The 20,616-nt window shown below is 40.0% G+C and overlaps 1 protein-coding gene across 3 annotated transcripts in view; it reads right to left on the reverse strand.

The window, feature by feature from the left end:
* The window catches only part of HMCN1 (hemicentin 1), a 397,788-nt gene that overhangs the window by 298,860 nt on the left and 78,312 nt on the right, over positions 1-20,616 (reverse strand). For all 3 annotated transcript variants that reach the window (XM_036015314.1, XM_028530624.2, XM_036015318.1), the window contains exon 2: positions 3,230-3,300. In XM_036015314.1, coding sequence (XP_035871207.1) covers positions 3,230-3,300 — 71 coding nt within the window. The remainder of the gene's footprint in view (positions 1-3,229; positions 3,301-20,616) is intronic.

Here is a 20,616-nt window from a genome sequence, read left to right on the forward strand (position 1 = left end):
TGACCTAAGACAGGCACGATCACGTGCCCAAGGAAGTCCCCAAGGAAGGACTTTGGGGACTACAGCAAAAGGGGGTGATGGACCCTCGCTCGCCCCTCGGCTTTGACATAGCCTGAGTCCTCATTCTGTCTGTGAGAAGTCTCCTAATCTCTTGGCTGCCTTACTTCCCCTGCCTGACTTAAGCCTGAAGCAATGACAGAGGGTGGTGCAGCCCTGTGCTGGAAAGGGTGGGTTCCCCGGGGCAATCAGGCCTAAGAAAGAATATGTAAAATCCTGTAAAACCTGCTTTGTTTAGAATGCTCTCGATGAAATGATAAGGGTCCAAGCAAGAAGTAAGTTTGTTCCTCAAAGTTTTACAGCTCTTTAGCTATCTGACCCTGGCTCAAAATAGGCCCTCAGAGTTCTTTGTTATCTATTGTTTGATCCTTACTGCCTGGCAATGATTAATGAGCTTTATTTGTGTTCCTGTGCAAATGAACCCAATAAAAGCCCATTGAGGAACAGGCTCCCGACCCTTCTCCTTTGAGAAATCGGCCACCTTTCCTCCCCAAGCAGATCATGTCTTGGTAGACTTACCCTCATGCGTGGTAGCCAGGGGGCCCCTGCGGGCAGAGCCCCCCCACACAGAGGAGAAAAGAGCCTAAACATAAAAGCAACAATAAATGAAGGAAAATCACTTAGAATCTTTTGGCATTAATTTAGGCTTAAGCCATAGGAACTAGGACTAAGGCTGTACCAATGGAAATGGAGAGAAGTCCATGGGTATAAAAATATTTAGAAAGTTAAAAACCAAGACTTGATCAGGAAAGGGACGGATGTGTTTAAAATGACTCAGATTTTTGGTAGCAGAACCAGAACACTACAGCTGTCATTCACAAAAATAACCAAAGACGAAGAGCAAGGACTGGGGGCCGAGCGTGGGTCAGCAGAAAGGGAACATTTGCGTTTCCTTTCGAGGGTCCCCGTGCCTTCGAAGACACTGACACTCAGGGCCTGCTTCTCAGAGCAGGGGCCTAGGCCGGGAACATATTTATGCGAGTGGTGGACGATTTTGCCTAAAGAAAGGACATAGAATGAGAGGGAAAATGGGGCCGGTTCCAAAACCTTCAAGCACCCCAACATTTCAGGGCCAAATGGAGGGGACCGAGCTGTCTAGGAAGATGAGAAAAAGGCAGGAAGAAACACGAGAGAGTAGTTAAGGGAGGAGAATGACTCAAGAAGGAGGGGAGAGAGGTCAGTATTGTCAGAGACTACACGGATGCCTGCCCCACATGCTGGTGACTGAGATGCTCCCAGTGCAGAGAGCAAAACAGAGCCCGGGCACCACCAGCGGGACGGCCTCAGTGAGGTGGGGGTGTGGGGACTCGACGCAAACAGACTGAGCGGGGAATGGGGCCGAGGGGTGCGAGGGAAGGATGGCAGTGAATGCAGACCACTTCCCAGGCACTGAGGGACCTGAGAAAGAGAAAAGTTGTTATTGGTGAGAGAAATTGAGAAAAAAAAGAGATTTGCTGTTGTTTCTTTATTTTGCTTTTTATGCTTTGGTTTCTTGGGGTTTGTTTGTTTGTTTGCTTGTTTGTTTTTGGAGATACTTGAATGTATTTAAAAGTAAATGGGAATGATCAAGCAGTTGAAAGGAACAGTTTGATAGTGTGAAGATCCCGAGAAAGCCAAGGGGTTAAGATCAAGTAGAGAGTAAGAATAAAACAGGCACTGGGTATGGATGGATGACACGCCAGCTGTGAAGAGCAGAGGGCTTCCATTTTCACATCCCCGTGTGCAAAAGAGTAAGTGAGTCACAACAGGTCATTTGCTGAAGCAGCCATCAATAAAGGGGTGATGGCATGAGTAGATGTTCAAGAAAGAAGAGTAGACAGTATTTGCGATTGTCTATGGGAGGAATGATGGATTTCACTGACCAAAGGAACACAGTCGGATCGTGAGAGTACTGACTTCAGTGGACACGGGTGGCTATGTATTTACAGTGGATTCGACCTGCCACCTTGTGAGACTTCAATAGCACCTGCCTACCAGGGGACAGACAGGGACAATGCGCATCTTTGGGATCATTCAAGAATGAGGTTTTGCCTTTTGAACCAAAAAGCAATGGCCAAGAAAAAGAAAAGGGAGTGTTTCTGAAGCAACTGACCTCTGAACTGGATTGAGGAAAAGTGAAAAAAGGAGAGATTTGAAGGCCTGGGAGACGGGAGAGGGGTCAATGGACCAGAGCGCTCACCGAGGGTGAAGGGGATGATGTTGCAGTGCAAGGAAATGCACCAAGAGGCATGGTGGACTGGTGGTTGTTGTTGGAGGAGAAGATGCTGGAAAGAGGGATTTGAGGGGCAGACTGGACTGGGGCGATGAGGAGGTCCAGAGGGTGTGTGTGGGAACAGAAGATGGAGACGGAGAAAAGAAAAAGTCGCTGAAGGCGACTAGCAGGGTAAGGCACTGAGAAGGTTCTGACAGGTCATTGTCATTGATTTGGAAGTCCCCCAGAAGAACAGCAGCCTTGAGAGGAAGAGGTAGCCAATGACCCAGGAACCAAGATCTTAGATGAATGACGGGGAGAGGTTAAACATTCCACCAATGACTGCAACAGGGACCACCCAGGGAGGACAGTATGAGGCTGACATGGCCTCAAGGGAAGCAATTTTGTTTTTTTTAATGAATGGATTTGGGGATAATGATTTCAAAACCACACCGAGAAGGTGGATATCAACTAGCTCCAACTCTATTTTTTGGAATAACATTTAAACCAATGTTATTATTGTCTAATAAGCAAATTACACAATACTTACAGTCCAACATTTTATACACAGAGCACAGAATATCAAAATTATCATTACTGTTGTGTGGGAAGAATTAACCGTTCCTTATGATTCTCAGTGAAGGGACTCACCAAGAGCAGGGGCCAGGAAACTTCTTCAGTCAAGGGTCATGTAATCAATATCGTAGACTATGTGGGCCCAACATTCTGTCACAACCGCTCCGTTCTGCCATAGTCACGTGGAAGGAGCCACTGAGAACGCATGAATGAATGGCGATACTTCGAGCCCATTCTGTGCCCCGCCCCACCCACTGCGCAATTCATTGAGGACTCGGCAGGAACGAGAAGTGGTATTGGAATTGAAGCATCACTTCTTTCAGATATAACAATCAGGACTCTGCTGAAAGTGAATGGCTTTCCTTTCCCCCCAAAAAAGAAATAAAATGGAAAGCAAGCACTCACCTGAACATACAGTTCTCTCAGTTCATACTGAAATTTCTTGGGATCTGTGGTAATTGTCACTGGGCCAATTTCTGTGAAGATAAAAATGACATAGGTAAATGAGCAGTAACCAGTAGTGTAAAATACTTTAATGCACTGTGTTTGCAAATGTCTTTTCACTACACCCTACATGGTTACTTATTACTACAAAATACTATGCAAAATGATGGATTAATAACAACCAAATAACAACTTACAATTTGCTGTGACATATGCATACATCAAAGAATGAGTTTTTAGCCTTGCAAAATGCAAATGAGTGTCAAAAATGTCACAAGACAAAGAGTGAGGAGACCCCAGTTTCAGTCCCTTTTTACTCTCACGGATCAGTATCTACTGATCACCTACTTTGTGGCTAGACTCTAAATGAGTCACCGAGTCATCCTATGATTCTGTTTTCTCAAATATATATTGTATACGTGTCTGCAGCTTTTCTCTAAATCCAAATTCATTTAAAATAAAAAGTTTAACACTAAACAAAAAGAGAACAAATGACCTCCACTGCCTACCCCACAGGATTTTTAAGAACTTGCAGAAGCAAAGTAATGAGGACATTAAAAAGTCAGGAAAGTGTCCCTGTCACTTCCTTCCCCATGGCTGCACTATGCTCCTGAGCTGGCGTTGACCACCACGATTATCTTCGGGGCCACTGCCACCCTCCTAACTGCCCTGATGCATTCATTGTACAAATCACTGCTCCAAATGGGAACAGGCAGGGCCACAGTGCTCACTGGAAAACCAGGGCCGAAGCCAGGTGAAGAGAAGGAGCCCAGATACCCGTGTGCGTAAGTTGGCAATATCTTTTGTAGGATATAGCATGTCTACAGTAAACATTTTCATCCACACAGATCATTTTCTTTCAAAAAATATTAACCTTGAAAACAGACAAGTGGGAAGAGGCTCTTAGAGGTACTAACGACTTTCCCCAGGAAACACCCATATATTTAAACAATAGTATTAACTGTCATCTGAGTACCACATGCACAGATGAATCATCTTAAATTCTCAGGGTAGATAAAGAGTTTTCTATTGGATCTAATGAAGATACAGGCTGCAGTCAAAACTGTAATATGCAACTACAGTAGAAAATTGTTAAGAATCTGTAACAGTAGTTTATACAAGACCTTTTCTGGCTTCAAAGGAACACCGCTAGAAGAGGATTTTATGACTTCAAAGGATAATAATTCATTAGCCAGACCTTCTATAATGAGCTCAACGACATGCAAAAACAGACTGTAGGATGTAAGAAACAAAGGAGACAAATTGGGAAGAAAGTACAATTTATCCACCGTAACCCATGACTGTATTTTTTTAGAAATCATACGAAAACATGCCTCCGCCCTTCACCGCAGATTAGTCACCTTGCAGGACGCAGCACAAGGAACGGAGAGGCCATTGGAGGAACTGGGACAGGGCAAACACGTCCATCCCACAGAAAGCCGAGCAGTCGTTTGCTGTGGAAAATCACGTCCGGAGAGTAGGGAAAACCGGCGAAGCCTACCCTCTCAAGACCGAACAAAGGCATACTTCGCAAAGGAATGCACAACAACAAAGGACATGCCAGGCACTTACACTGACATGTCAATTGCCGGCAGTGTCATCAAGCCAAGCTGCTATTCCTGCATGGCATTATCCTGAAATGACTGCATTGAGCCGAATTCAAAACTCGGGCAGTAGGAAGAAATACAACAACGGCTAGGAAAAAAGCAACTACAGAACAATGCAAAGTATGTACAAGCAGGAAGATTGCCTTCAATAGTATTTTTTAAAAAGAGCCCTGGATATACGCCTGTTCTTCGAGTTCTTGGTAGAGACCAAGAAATGCTATTAAAAAGAGGCCCGCTTGGCCGTCATGGAGCTTTCAGGAGACTCATATATCCACCTGTGTTGAACAAAGATAGGCAATCTCTCCTGCAGCTCATTAATAAACATCTCTGCTAACCACCTGGACCGCTGAGATAAATCTTTTCTGAGCGATGAGAAATGCTCAGAAGAAGTGAACACTGAACACTGTAGGAGCTGCCACATCCCTCCCGCGGGAAGGAACCCTTGCAGCTCTTTTGCATTGAATGATGGTTCCTTTGGCAGAACCGGCGCTCCTCCCTTCTGCGCTGGCTTGCATCTCAGTCTTTCTCTCCTCTTAACAGAGCCCCGTGCCAGTCGTCTCAAGCAATTTCCCCTTCTCTTCCTCTTTGCTCCTGTTGGTTTCATCCCCTGCCAAGCCTTTGATGACATCCAGCAGGTACAACTTTGTCCTCTCTTCCTGCCTGAACATGGTCCTCCGCTGCTCCTAGGATGAAATGACAACTCGCCAAGGCATCCCAGGCCCTCTCTTCTATTAATCCAGCCTTCCCAATTCGTCAACACCCTTTCCTTGGCATGAGGCTACTGTGCTTCCGCACACTACCCCTGTGGCCATCCCCACTGCCTTTCATTTGCCCATGCACCTCTCATTCTGTAAAGCCTGATGGAAGTCCTGCCTCCTTGAATGTTTGGACTTTTCTCCAATTTGCTTTAGTGTTGCTTTGATAATATTTGCACAATAAATATATGGGGAGATTGAAGGTGTGTAACATTTCACAGAATGCAGACACCATCTTCCCTTCCTCCAGTGAATTTTATCTAGTTTTTATTTTAAAAAAACGCCAAAAATAATATAACAACCATCAGTCTCCAATTAGAATCACCGAGCGAGGAGAGGCATTAAAGATCGTTTGGTTCCATCCCCTTGCTACAGACAAGATGACGTGAGGTCCAGAGAAGATGACGCTGGAAATCTTTGGTGGTGAAGAAAGAGGCTGAGGTATCTGAAAACAGTTCTACACAGAGTCACCTGCTCCTGTTTTGCAAGATCTCCTTTCTGCCAATGGTTACATCACTGCTAACTCTCTCCTCCTCTCCTCTGGACCATGGGCAGGAGAGGCCGTGCTCAAGAGTGCCTAATCTGATGCACAGAATACCCAGAATTCTTTATTGTTGCACGCCTGGATATTATCTTTCATAGACCAAACAAATATATACGTCCCTCTTGCCTGGTACATACTTTGATGAACCACACAAAGGAATCTCACTGTAAAATTCCTCCTAAAATCTTTTGACAAACACGTATTGAGTGTGTCATGTATGTGGGTGACACTGGTGACAGGACAAACAAACAGGAGCCCTGCCCAGAAAGTCCCGATGGGCTGCTGGAGCTCACCCGGTAAATATGTGAGTACACTTCAATGTAGCAAGTGCGGAAATACAAGAATGGAAAAAGTAGTGCGGGAGCATTAATTCATACAGAGAATTTTTTTTTGAAAGAACCAAGGGAGATTTCAAAAAGGAGGTGAAAATTCAGGATTTCAAATTAAAAAAAAAAAACAAGGAAGTCCTTCATAATGCTAATTTCTTTTTAAATTCTATAGGTCAAGTTGATTGAGCAATCCTATAATCTATCAAATTCCTGTTGTGATGTGCAACTATCTACATTTGCAGCTATGTTTATACTTCAGAATTGTTTGTAATATGGAGCGACTCCCTCTGAGCCTCACAACCAGCTCATGAAAAAGGCAGAACAGCTCTGACTACGTGAACAACTGAGGGTTAAGTGATAAGCCAGAGTCGCCCCGCCCCTCTGAGGGCTGGCGCAGTACCCCGTGCCCGTAGCACGACAGCATCTACGGCACATGCTGTGTGACACTGACTGTCACTTGAATGTCATCAGAAGGAGATGGACGGTCTCAACATACCTACAGCAGTTTCTCAATAATGTCCCAAGATGGAAAATTGGGAGAGTAAGGTGACGAGAACAAAAGAAAGAATACAGGTTAAACCCAGACCCTTTATTTCCTTGCACCATGAAGTTCCTGCCACTACCAAGGAGCATACGACATGATCAGCATGACACTGATTGATCAACAGAAAGTGTTCAGTTGCTCTGTCGACCAAAATGTTTTGTTCTTTACTTTCATCAAGTTATTGATACAAAAATCAGAGGATTTTCCACATAGAGCAACTCTTTGAAAACAGAAGAAACATTAAGGTAACATTATTATTACAAATATGAGAAACAGTCGCTCTTCAGAAGACCACTTTTGATTTAAAACAAAAAGAACAGTATCTGAAACTCTAAGGAAGTCTTTCCTCTTTTCATTAATTTTGTGACTGCCAACATTTCCTACCGATTGATCAGATGGCCAGGATGGATTTCCAGCATCTCGGTCATTGTTCTCCTAATCTGAGTTGCTAGGTCGTATTTGAGAAAATAATGGAAAGAAATTCACAATGCAGAATTTTCTTTCACTGCTTCACTTGGCGAGATGGATATCCAGTTCCCCATTTCCTTTTTCCTTTCCACGAACAGAGTTCTGCTCCTTGTAGTTTTTCTTCACTCGGACTGGTTCCTTGATAACGTGAGGAACGAGGAATATTTTTTTTCTGCTCCTGCCGTCTAAACACTGTCTGTGAGTGACTTGATAACAGAGCTCAAATTGTCTTCGTTGTTTGTAAATATATATGTATATATACATGTATATATTTCTTAGCCTTATATTTAAAATCACGTGTAAATTGGTAAAAAGTTAAAACAAAACCCCCTAGACTGCAAAACTAATCAATATTTGTAAAACACAGAAGAATCAAAGAAATAGATAAATCAAAGGGCCTGCCCTGCTGGAAATTTAGAGATAGTTAAAATCTTAAAAAACACTGAGCTATGAAAAGCGTAAGAAGCCAGGTGATACAGATGCAGAGTGCGGCAGATTCTCTGAGCGTCCGAAGAGGCCAGAGAGGCACGTGAGCTCTGGGGATGTGTGCCGTGAAGGCACCGAGGAGGCGATGAGCTGTGAGCTGGGATCAGAAAAGACACCGGGTTAACAGAGGGTGACAGTCAAGCAAAAAGGTTCCAGACATTGGAACAGGGCCTGCTCGAAATCCCTTCAATGAGCTAAATCCGGACAGGTTCCACTTCCTAAAAACTTCTCCTCTCCATCATTGAATTTAACACAAATCAATTACAATGTTTTCTACGTGTGAGTTGCTAGTGTCGATATACATATTCAAAGTATTCACGTTATCTAAGTGAAAATTTAAAAATCCTATTTGCAGGGACGCTACAGAAAAGCAGCTTAACAACTATATTTACTTTTCCTGTTTTCAATTTAATCTCCAGCGTACTCTTCCAGATTTCTCTATCTTCATTCAGTTACAATGTTGCTGTCCAGCACCGTTTCTAAATGATCTGCATCTAATCCACAAAAACAGAACTGTTTCCTGACCGTGAGCTGAGCAGATGCCAAAGATATTTCAGGACGCCTTTGTTGAGTGCATTCCTACTCACATTAAACAGGTAATTTCCAAGACCACTTAAAGGCCCTTAATGATTGTTTTGACATGAAGTGATGAATTTGGTGTGTTTTAGAACATTCAGGTCAATGATGAATTCATGCATGTCATGTTGGCTAATACTCATTAAACAGCATTCTGCTGCACTAGCCAAAGAGATTATTCATTTAACAATGAGTTGTATGATAACCTTAAACATATGCACTTTACAAAACTGCAGATAATATATGTATAATGGATGCAAGTTCTTTCACTTGGACTGCGGAACAGGATACAGAAAAGGCACGAGCATGCATTCATCAATGCTACACAGTTGTTTAGTACAGGAAGCAAAGAAGAATGCCTTAATAACTGACACAGGACTCTGAGGTGTACTGAGGAGGATGTTATTGCTTGGACTGGCCCTGGGCCAGGGCTGCAGCCAGGACTCTTGCAAAAACAAACGTGGGATTTTTAATGGCCAGCAAAGTTCGGGCTCTTTCACCTTCAATCTTAAATAAAAAATGGCATTTTTGACGTCAAAATATACCTATGCGTTGATAAGGTATACTCAGAGAGATAAGAAAAGGTAGTATTTTAAGTTATGCTGTTTAACAAAATTTAATTATAAATGTTTCCAATGTGATCCAGGTACTATGAAAGCAGACAAGAAGAAAAGTAACATGTACAAGAACAATTTTTAAATTTAAATAATGATATTCTTATAGAACTATGGGTTTAAATTTTTTTTAAGATTTTACTTACTTTTTTAGATTTATTTTCATTTATTCATTTTTAGAGAGAGAGGAAGAGAAGGAGAAAGAGAGGGAAAGAAACATCAATGTGTGGTTGCCTCTCACACACCCCTTACTGGAGACCAGGCCTGCAACCCCAGGCATGTGCCCTGACTGGGAATCGAACCAGCAACACTTCGGTTCACAGGCCCATGCTCAAGCCCCTGAGCTGTACCAGCCAGGACTTGGGTTTTAAATTTTAAAAAACATTAGAATCCATTTCAAAGTTGTAATTGTTCTCTTAGACAAGTCTTTAATGGTCTTCCAAATAAATCTAGACATCAGTGAGGGATAAAGAAAAGTGTTGAAGAAAGAACTATGTTTGCAAGTCCTTAGAAAAGAATCACTAATGCTGTTGAAGAGAATACAAAGAACTTAACTTCAGTCCTTTGATCGTGTTCTCAGGAAAAATACGATTCAGCGATCCCAAACCATACGTATGGAGTAAACATTTTGTGTGCAAAATGAAGGTTATCAGAGACACTGCTAAAAATATCATAGATGCTTTTATGTGTCTGAATATATGTGATAACATGCGTACGGTTTTCCCTAAATGCTTGCACTCATTCATTCAACAAACAGGCAGTATACCCAGGGTTAGTTCAAGTTGGCGGGAGAAGCACAGCAAGAAACACACTGAAACAGTCAGACGTACCTGGTGCGTCTTACAAACCAAAAGTGCGGACTCACGGCCAGCGCAGTTACACAAGGCCATGCTCTCAAAAGGGCCCTGGCCCTAGGATTTAATGCTTTGCAGTCACTCACCTTAGATGGTTTTATCTTTGTACTTGTGTTTGTAAGTGAAGTTCTGTGGGATGATGAAATATGCACTCCAAGCTTGGAGCCTCAGCTCGTGTGTGGTCCTGCCTCTTGCCACCTTCTGGAGACAGGTTGTCAGCCACCTGTTCTCCCGCCCCCAGGTGCCCCAGGTCCTACCCAGCAGCCCCATCTCTGCTTCTGGGTCATGATCCACCACCCGCCCAGGCAGTGACCTGGATGTGAGGGTGGGGAAGGCTGGGATGAGGAAGCCGGAGCGCTGGCCAAGGCTAGAGGCCAAGTCTCAGCTTTCAGCCAGGACAAGCCTTTCCGCAACTCCCCATCCAGATACCAAGCAGCCCCAGCACGGAGGTTTAAAGATCCCTGGGGCTTGCCTATGTGCCAAGGGTTAAGGCAGCGGGGCCATGGGAAGAGGAAATGTCCAGCTCAAAGTCACCAGGTTCTCCTCCAGGCAGAGCACAGGGTTTTGGTCCCGTGCCTGGTGGCAGAGGTAGCCCAGCAGCCCAGCTGTGCTCAGCTGAATCCAATAAGGACGTCAGTGGCCACCGTGGGTCTGCACTTGGCCCCAAGGCATCCTGGTGCCCACACAGGCGCTCCCCTGCAGGCACCGTGCCTGGAGGATCTTGTCCTCCTTGCAACCCTGCAGCTTAAGCTACCAGTGTGAATTTTACTGTAATCTTTACTTTGTGCAATGCCAGTTCTAAATGCAAATGTCAGGGCATTGAACTCGCATTCATATTTCACATACAATGTGAGATGGTGCCTTCCGCTGTCCAGAAGAGACACACGCAAACCAGACTGAAGGAGGCTGGAAAAGGAACCATTCACTTATAACCCCGCAGAAGTGTCGGTGTTCCAAGTTTAACACGACACTGAGTTAGGTAGTACTCCTTATTGAAAAATATAAAAGAGTTTTTAATGAAAAAAAACCCCATGGTTACATAAAGAAAGGTGAAAATTACAATATGTATTCTGGCAAGTTAATTGATGGATATGATACATTAAAAGTCTCAAAAAGAATTATTTTTTGCTTGTGTTTTAGAATACCTAGCAACAATATTCTTAAGTTGATTTTGAACAGCACACAGGCAATTTATATCAATGAGAAATGTCAAGACAGAAAAGGACATTACATGCACCAATAACTAGGAGGTAGAACACTAGTATATAAATTAATATGTAATAACTAGAAAAGGATTAATACTCTGTATACAAACAAGCTAAAGGCAAGGTATACAAAATGGGATTATTTATTTTAAAAAACATTTAACTTCAATTTATATTTTATAGTATATAACCAAAAAAGCTCAAAAAGAATTAAACAGTTCAATCTAATCCTTACCATTATTTTAACTGAATCTAAAGTAGAATATATATATATATATTCTACTTTATCTGATATATATATATATCAGATATATACAGAAGTAACACTCTCCTTTTCAATGTCAGGGCATTGAAACAAAGAAAATACTGACAGGTGTGAATATACAAAAATAAATGAAAATTAAATGTAAAAATAAAATATATAAAGAGAGATTTGTCAATATTTATGTCCGCAATTAAAATAGTTTAAAATCTATACAATTTGAAGACCCCATTCAATTTATACAAAAAAGAATAAATTACCAATCACTAGATGAAAGGAAAATTCATTGAAAGAAGGACAGCAAAAAAACTAGACCAGGAACAGATGTTAACGCTTAGTTATAATGAAAAAGATGTAAACTAAAGCAAAAATTGTGTTGAGAAAAAACACAATTTTTTTTTACAATTTTCACTCAAACCTGATCATAAGAAACCTGGAATATTTGTACTGTTGGTAAAATTATAAGTGGTTACCACTTTTATGAATATATCATAGTTATGTGTAGTATGGGTGTGAATCCAAAATCATGTTGTGATAAAGTCATTACCTTCTTTGTTATAACTGAAAATGAAAGACATTAACATGGCTAGTACATCAATAAATAATGTCAAAATGGAGATGATTAAAAACATGATTCTCTAAATAATACTAGGCAGTAATTACCCTATTGTTCCATAGAGAAACACAAGTAAATGTTTATCACATGACATGAAATAAAAAGACAAAACAAAATTGTATATATACTTTGTTGTAACTATCTACAAAGACACATGCATGAGGTCAAGTTCTCCAAGGTCACCCCAGATTAAACTTGGTATTAAGAACAGGAACGATGGGGTGGGGACTAACTATGGAAGCAGGGGTGAGGGGTGGAGGGACAGGGAAGGGGAGAGCAACCAGGAAAAAGGTGGGACAACTGTAACTGAACAACAATAAAAAAAATGTTTTTAAAGTAACAGGTAGACTAAGTAGAGTACTTTTTTCTTCAAAGTTTTTAAATTATTGTACTTTTACTTTAGGAAGGCAGGAATTTTACTTGATCACATACAAGCTCAAGGTTGTGCTCCTGACTTCCGGCTGCGTGTGGTTGTTAATTAGTTGACAATGATCACTACGAAAAGGCACAAAAATATTTGTGAGCCTTAGGCAAGTTAACAAGGAAATCATTGATTTGAGACATTATCTGTTAATGCTGCGAGGTGAAGTATTTTAAGTATTTAGAATCTAATCAAAACAGTCATTATCTGGACAGGGTATTCTTTCCCAACCCTCTCACTTCCAGCTTTCATCTTTCTTTTGAGTGCACCTCTCTTGGCAATGTCAAGTTCCTACAGTGAGTCTCTATTGAACGTACAAAGAATTCCTTCTGACGGAATGAAATAAAACCCTCTTCGGACTTGTCACACCGCAACTCAGCCACAGGCACACTTGAATCCCCTTCCGCTCATTCTCAGTGTCTGTTTTCCCTCCACGGTCTGGCAAGGATGCGCTTCTGTTCGCATCCCCAAAGGTATCTGTCTTGCTTTTTTATCTTCATGGAAAACATATTGGACATATGAAATATCCAGTAAAAGTGGAAATACTGAACATAAAGCTGAATCATCCTTTAAATGAGTATTCATTTTTGAATGTAAATACCTCTCCTAAAATGAAGAAGTTCAGAGTTTTCACCCAGTTGGTAGCTAAAAGTATCCCAGATTTCGCAGTTACCACAGTCTCTTCAAGGTCAATGACGTTAATAACTTTGTTCCGGTGTCAGCCTTCTCCAAAGGTGTTTCTAACCCAGGACACGTCGTGCCCACACCTGGTGATGGGAAAGTATCCACATAGGGGCCACGCCCCTCCCCCTCCTCCCAAGTCACCAAAGCAGGGCTGCACTTGCAAGGAGAGGCGTGTGTGTCTCACAGATACCAAGGGGCTGTGGCACACATCCAAAACTTTCCCAAACCTACAGACGAGCAACAAGACACAGTCTGCATTTCTCTGCTATCTCAGTGATCGGTCCTCTCTTATCGCCACGGGGTTTCAATACCTCTGCCCCAAGTTCCCAGGCTTCTCGGCTTCCCTCCGAAGGACATTCCAGGGCATTGATTACATCAAGCCTTCTGTTTAAAACCTGCACTCTGAAAGGCAGGGGCTGTTGCTTTGTTGTACCACCTGCACTCAAACCAACATGCAATACTTAACATGTGTGTTACAGATGTCCATTAATAACAATTAGCAGGGCCACTGAAAGGGAGATATGTCCAACCAAACCGATTAATAGCGCTGAGACTGGTGCTGCTCCAGACGCCACCAGCAAAGCGACAGAGCAGAGATGAAACGTGGCATCTGATTGGAATAGTTCACTCCCAGGGCCCACGTTGACTAAACCTTTGACCCAGAAGGCAAGTCTATTGATTATAGAGCTCAGGCACCATAATCAAAACCCCCTGCGTTAGACTCAAGGTCCTGCCACCTAGAAGAATTTTGGTTTTCGTGTTTGCCAAGTTCCTGAATCTCAATGACTCGGCTTCCTTGTCTATAAAATAGAAATAATAATCATACCTACACCACAAAGTTGTCCTGAGAGTTTAATGAGGGTGGCACGCTGCTGCTGCTGCCGGCAACCTTCACGACAAGGTCAAAGGTGTCATGCTAGGGAAAAGGAGTATTGACTACAATACTAGGAGCAGTTGCTCCCGACTCACCGAAAGTGTGATGTAATAAAGGTCTGTTGTGCCTAGCGCTCCTTAAGATAATCTAATGAACGTGAATTTTCATCTCTAAAAGGGCATTCATAAATAAGTCACATTCTTAAGCCATACCTTCTTTAAAAATCTTTATTTTTTACCTTGCATAAAAGGAAAACATCAAACTTTATGTTTGAGTTTTTGATTTTAGATCATTAAAACTCTACACTCTTGCCATTGGAGATAACAGAACATCATTTCCCATACTTGTCATTAAATCAGATCTCAGAATTTAAAGTTACATAGTAAAGCATATTTCTGACATATGCTTGATCTTTAACTCCCACTTACTTGATACTTAAAAATATTAATATCCAAACAAGACTGAGATAAAAACAGCATTTACCAAAAAGAAAAAGTAGGAGCCCTGGCTGGCATAGTTCAGTGGATTGAGCACGGGCTGGGAACCAAAAAGTCGCAGGTTCGATTCCCAGTCAGGGTACATGCCTAGGTTGCAGGCCATGACCCCCAGCAACTGCACATTGATGTTTCTCTCTCTCTTTCTCCCTCCCTTCCTTCTCTAAAAATAAATAAATAAAATCAAAAAGAAAAAAATAAAGAAAAAGTAGGTATCTAATTTAGGATTGCTAGTTAATATTTCATAAAAAATTACAACTATCCAATTATATATATATTTTATATATATATATTTATATATATTATATATATAAAATCCATTCCCAAAGTAATCTAGAAAAATATACACCTCTACACCTTTGTTTATGTTTTTTCTATAGAAGAGGCTGGGGATTTTTTTCCCCCATACTAAACTTTTCTTCAAGATTTAGTTCAGGTTCCAAGTTTTTTGGAAAACCTTCCTGAATTTCCCAACCCTTAGAAATCACTGTTCTAAACCCCTTTAATGACATGTCTTCACCGTTTGCTTGGTGTTTACCAGATGTGACAGGCATCCCCCAGAATGGCCTCTGCTGATACTCACACTGTTGTGTAATTCCCTGTCTTTGACCATGACCATGTGCTGAACTAATGACTGCCTTTCTATGAAGAGAATAGGCCAAAAGCAATGGGATGTCGCTATGGAGATTAGGTAACAAACAGGCTATAGCTTCCGTCTTGCACACTCTCTTTCTCTGATGGAAATTACCCACGTGAGCTACCCGGTTGTCCCACGTGGCACAGAACAAGGGCAGCCTCTGGCCAACAGCCAGCACGGCCTGGAAGCCCTCAGTCCAATGACTCAGGAGGAACTCCGTCCTGCCAGCAACCATGTGGGTCACTGTGCGGACCTCTCAAGAGTCAAGCTGTGCGGTGACCACAGGCCCAGTCGGTCCCTTGATTCTGGACTGGTGAGAGACCCTGAGTCAGAGGCCTCAGCTAAGTTGTGCTGGAGTTCCTGACACTCGGGAGGAGTGAGGTAATAAATGTCTGCTGTGTTACAACACTGCCGTTTGGAATAACTGCTTTATGCAACAGTGGATAGCTGCCTTCAGGTAACTGCACATTCAGTTTCCCGAGCTAGATTCTAGATCACAGCTGCTCTGGGGACAGCAACCAGCTGTGACCTTGTGACTCTCCACCGCTTGGACAGTCACCCTCATGCTGGATGAGGGTGAAGGTACCAAAATTACCCAGACAACCATTTCCAACAACATACACAAAATGTTGCTTTAAAATACTTACTATCAGCATTTATAAAGGAAATAAAGTTAACTTTTAGCTTGAAGAATCTGTACTATAATTTGCAAAACAGAGAAAATATAAATAGATGTTTGTGCATATGCATGTGTTTATAATCAGTAAATGCCCACAGTAGAAATACACAGATGAATACACGACCAACTTTAGAAGAGGTGAAAATTTAAATAATAAATCAAAAATGAAAAGCGTGCTATCTGGAGAAATCAGAAAACATCAGTATGGCTGTCTGAAAAATATTTAAGAGAAAAAATACTAAGTAATATAAAATCTCTTAAAATAAGTATGGCTTTCATACTAAAAATTAAAGAAACAGTGAACATTAATAAAAATCCTCAAGCCATTCACACATTATCTCTAATTTTGCCTGTGAATCTCATCATGATAATTAAATCAAAAAAGGTCAAAAAGACAGACACATTAACTGAAGAAAACTAAAAGCAAATAAATGGAATGTAAGACTCTAATAAAGTTATCAATGAAGCAATCCCTCTGCCACAAAAATCCCTATTTTTGTTAGAATAGACTAACAAAAATTTAAGATCTCTTCTGGCAAACACTCTTCTAACACTTTTTCATTCAACAGATAATTTTTAAGAACCTACTAGCTGTCATGCTCCATGCTTGAAGCTGACCACTGAAAGCCTAATAAGAGAGGGTGTGCATTGTAGCTCAGTTACTATGTGAATTTATGTGACTCCTTTTTAGTCCTGCAGGTTTACTATAGGAAAGCTGGAGAGAACATGGAGAGTAAGACAAGTCATCAAGCAAAGAGAAACAAGTACCAGCAGGTGAGAACGGGAGCTGTGATGGAAATAAACTGGCAATTGAGCAGAAAATGGGGGCAGGGACAGGTCAGTATGACAGTATCAGGCATGGACCTCTCCTCGTGTCCCCTTTGTGTCGAATGAATATCCACAATCTCTGTCTGTTTTCCTAAGGGCCACTGGATTCTTGTGTCAATTTACAGAAGAGCTTTATATATTAAGTAAATTCACTTTTGTCTGTGATATGACTTGCAAAAAATTTCCTCTATTTTGATGTTTCTTAGAGCAACTTTGGCCATGCAGAAACAGTAAAAATTACTTTTTCCTTACAGTTTCTGGTTTTTGGGGTTTTTTTATCATAGTTGAAAAGGTTTCTTCATGCTGAAGTCATACAGAACTGCCCTATGATGTCTTCTATTAGTTTTATGGCTTATGTTTTACATTGGCATCTACAATCCATTTGAAGTTTCTGCTGGTATAAACTATGAGGTCTGGATCCATTTTTTCTCTAAATGGCTACCCTGCCGGCTCATCATTATTTATTGAAAAATCCATTTTGCCCCATTGATATTACTGTCTTTTTTGGACTATAAGACACACCTCCCCAAATTTGGGAGGAATAATGGTTGTTAATGCTGCTGTTGAGTTCTGTTTACATTTACATTCGTGAAATATTATGATATTCATGTTATTAAATGTTTTATCACATTTTTTGTTTCAAAAATTTTTTTCCTATTTTCCTCTAAAGCCTAGGTGTGTCTTATGGTCTGGAAACTATGGTATATGTCACTACAGTAGTTCACTTATGTATTCTGTATTCTTTTCCATTAATCTTTCCTTTCAGGCCCTACAAGCAAATTGTCTTAATAATTAAGGCTTACTATGTTTTAATCTCTGGTAGAGCTAATTCTACATCATTACTCTCTTTTTACAGAATTTTCCTGGTTCTTTTTGCTAATATATTTTTCCATAGCAAATTTAGATCAACCTATTTAAGTCCAAAAATATTCTGTAGACATTTTTGTGAATGTCACATATATTTATGGAATGAATTAAGAGAAACTAGCAAGATGCTGAGAGACTCCATGGTGTGTTATTCCAATAATTGAAGTATTCTTTTGGGAACATTAGAAGCCTTAAAAAATTTTTTTCATATAGAAGTTTACACAATTTTTATTAAGCTTATTGCTATTTTATATACATTTTTGATTATGAAAATTAGGGATCTTTCTTCCATGTCTTCTAAATGGCTGTAACTCTGTATATATAAAAGTTATTGATTTTTGTGTATTAATTTATTTCTTTCACAGATGTTTGGAATTTTTTTACTCTTTGTAAGAATTTTCAGCTGATTCTCTTGGTTTTCCAAGTATACAGTCATATAAGCTGCAAATCGTTTTATTTTTATATTTCTAATCTCTTTCTCCTGTCTAATTGCATTGGCTAGTGCTCCAGAGCAATGTTAAACAACCGAGGTCATAACAAACTTCATTATCTGTCCCTGAAAATAGCAAGAATGCTTCTTGCAGTGTTTCCCCATTAGCTATGCTAGTGGATCTGGGATTGTAATAGATATATTTTATATTTTATCAGGTTAAGAAAATATCTGTCTATTCCCAATTGTATTAGGGGTTTTTCTCTTGTTGTTGTTAAGTAAAGTATGAACACTAACTTTTGTTGCCTTTTCACATTTATGAATAAAATCACATGCTCTCCTCCTTAATGTTAATCTATTAACATTAAATGTAATGTTAATACATTTGTTTTATTGAGCCATTGTGTCCTGGAAATAAACCTCCTTAATCAGGATATTTTATTCATTTAACGTGCTAGATTCTGTTTGTCAACATTTTATTTAGGATTTTTGCAGAGCTATTGGTATGACTATGAATGATTTCAAGTTTACTTTTAAGTTCAAGGGTTATTAAATTTTGATGTCAATATCATGCTGCAATTATTTTTAAAATTGTTAAACTTCCTTTACCTGTTTCCCGGAACTGCTTGAACGCCATTGATGCCACCAGGCTTCTGAAGGCCTGCTAAAACCCCTCTGTGAGATCATCAGGGCCCGGATTTCTCGGCAGCACCCCGTCTGCCCCGCCAGTGTGTCAGTCTGTCTGTCCGTGTTTTCTGTATGTTTTGGAGTCTTTCAGTGAGTTATATCTCACTAGAAATTTAACCAGGTTTTCGAAGGAGTCAACTAGAGTTTAGAAAACAAAATCTTTTATGACTTAAATTTCCAGATATTTTCGTTATTATTCTTTCTTTCATTATGCATTTGTGCCCTCTACCTTTTTTGTTTAATTTCATTAGCTAATACTTTATTTTTCCCAAAGAAGTACTCCTGTTTATCTGTTATATAATTCGCTGATTTCTGCTTTTATGGTTCTTAATTGTCTCACTTTGCTTTGGATAAACTGACTTTGTTGTTTTCTTCTAACTTCCTAATTTACTATTCAAAGTATTAAATTTACATTTTTTTCTTCTGGGTTTTGTTTTATGTATACTGTAGATTCTGACTAAGAGGCTGTGTTTGTATTATATTTATTTTCTATATTTTAGTAATTTTCGTTTTGATTTCCTCTTTGATTTGATTTTGAAAGTTTTTTAAATGTAATGAACTGTTTTAAATTTTCTTCTCTTATTACTAGTTTCCAGTTTTGTTGCATGGTCATCAGTGCACTTTTCCTTGTGATATTGTCCATGTTTGGTTTCTGTGAATAATCTATGATCACCTGAGAAGAAGATGTATTCTCTGTTTTCAGAAAACATAGTTTTACATATTAATTAGATCCATCTTATTAATTATGTCATGTTCTACATTTACATATTTTTGGCCACTTGATTTGTCATGAATTATGGGAGAAAATAGAGGTCTACCTCTCACTCTAAATTGCTTCAATTTCTTCTGATAATACTGTTTTGTTCTATGAAAGCTACACAGATATAGCTCAGTGTTGTATCTTCACAATGCATGTTTCAATCCCTTAGAAAGGGAAAGTTATTTTGCCTTATTTAGTATTAGAAAGTATTCTTTCTGATTCATTTCAAGTAAATTCAACTTAAAGCAAAACTTGCCTTATATCATCGAGATCATGACCCTCGCAGGCTTGTTATATGCATGTGAAATCAATGTGTTTATTACCTCCCATTTTTCTTCCCTCTCTTGTCCCATTTTAGAATGGCTAATTATTTCCACAGCCAATACAACTAATTCTATGACCTCATCTGTTGTCTTAATACTCACATGTGCTTTACTCTTGGTCAGTGAGTCACAGGAACCCAGTGCTCGTGGCTGGTACTTTTGCTGTAGTTTTTTCAATATCCCTTGAATGACTATCATTTGTTTTGTAAAAAAATTCCTGAAGATGTCTCATGGGTTGTCATGTTTGACATTGTTTGTTTTGCTTTTGTGCTTTAACATTTTTGCTGGTTATAAAATCCTTGAGTCATGCTCTTTCTCCGAAGATTGTATGGATGTTGCCCCAGTATTTCTAGCATTGACTGTGTTATAGAGAAGTTTAAGGTCACATGAATCTTGTTTTCTACAAGTAACTTCTTTCTTGGCCATTCAAAGGATTCTTTTAGTATCTCAGATGTTGAGCAATTTAACGTGCACATATTTTTACATTGATGGCTCTGGGTTTGGTATGCTTTTTCAGCATGTAAACTCAAGCCCTCTTTAATTTATGAAACTTTAGTTAATTTATATCTTTAAATATTTATTTTGTCACCTGATTTCCATTTTCTCTATTAGTAACTCCAGTAACGTATAAGCTTGCTTTCTTTTGTCTGTCTTCCATAGCTACCATTTTCTCTCTAGTCCTTTTGAACTCTTAAAATTTGTTTCATTTTGCTCCCTTTCCTCACATCCATCCTTCAGATCATGACTATGTTTCCAGTAGTGTTTAATCTTTCTTATTTTCCTGTCAATTTTTTGTTTATTTCT

This window comes from Phyllostomus discolor, chromosome 14 (genome assembly GCF_004126475.2).
Source record: "Phyllostomus discolor isolate MPI-MPIP mPhyDis1 chromosome 14, mPhyDis1.pri.v3, whole genome shotgun sequence".
In the NCBI taxonomy this organism is placed as follows: domain Eukaryota; kingdom Metazoa; phylum Chordata; class Mammalia; order Chiroptera; family Phyllostomidae; genus Phyllostomus; species Phyllostomus discolor.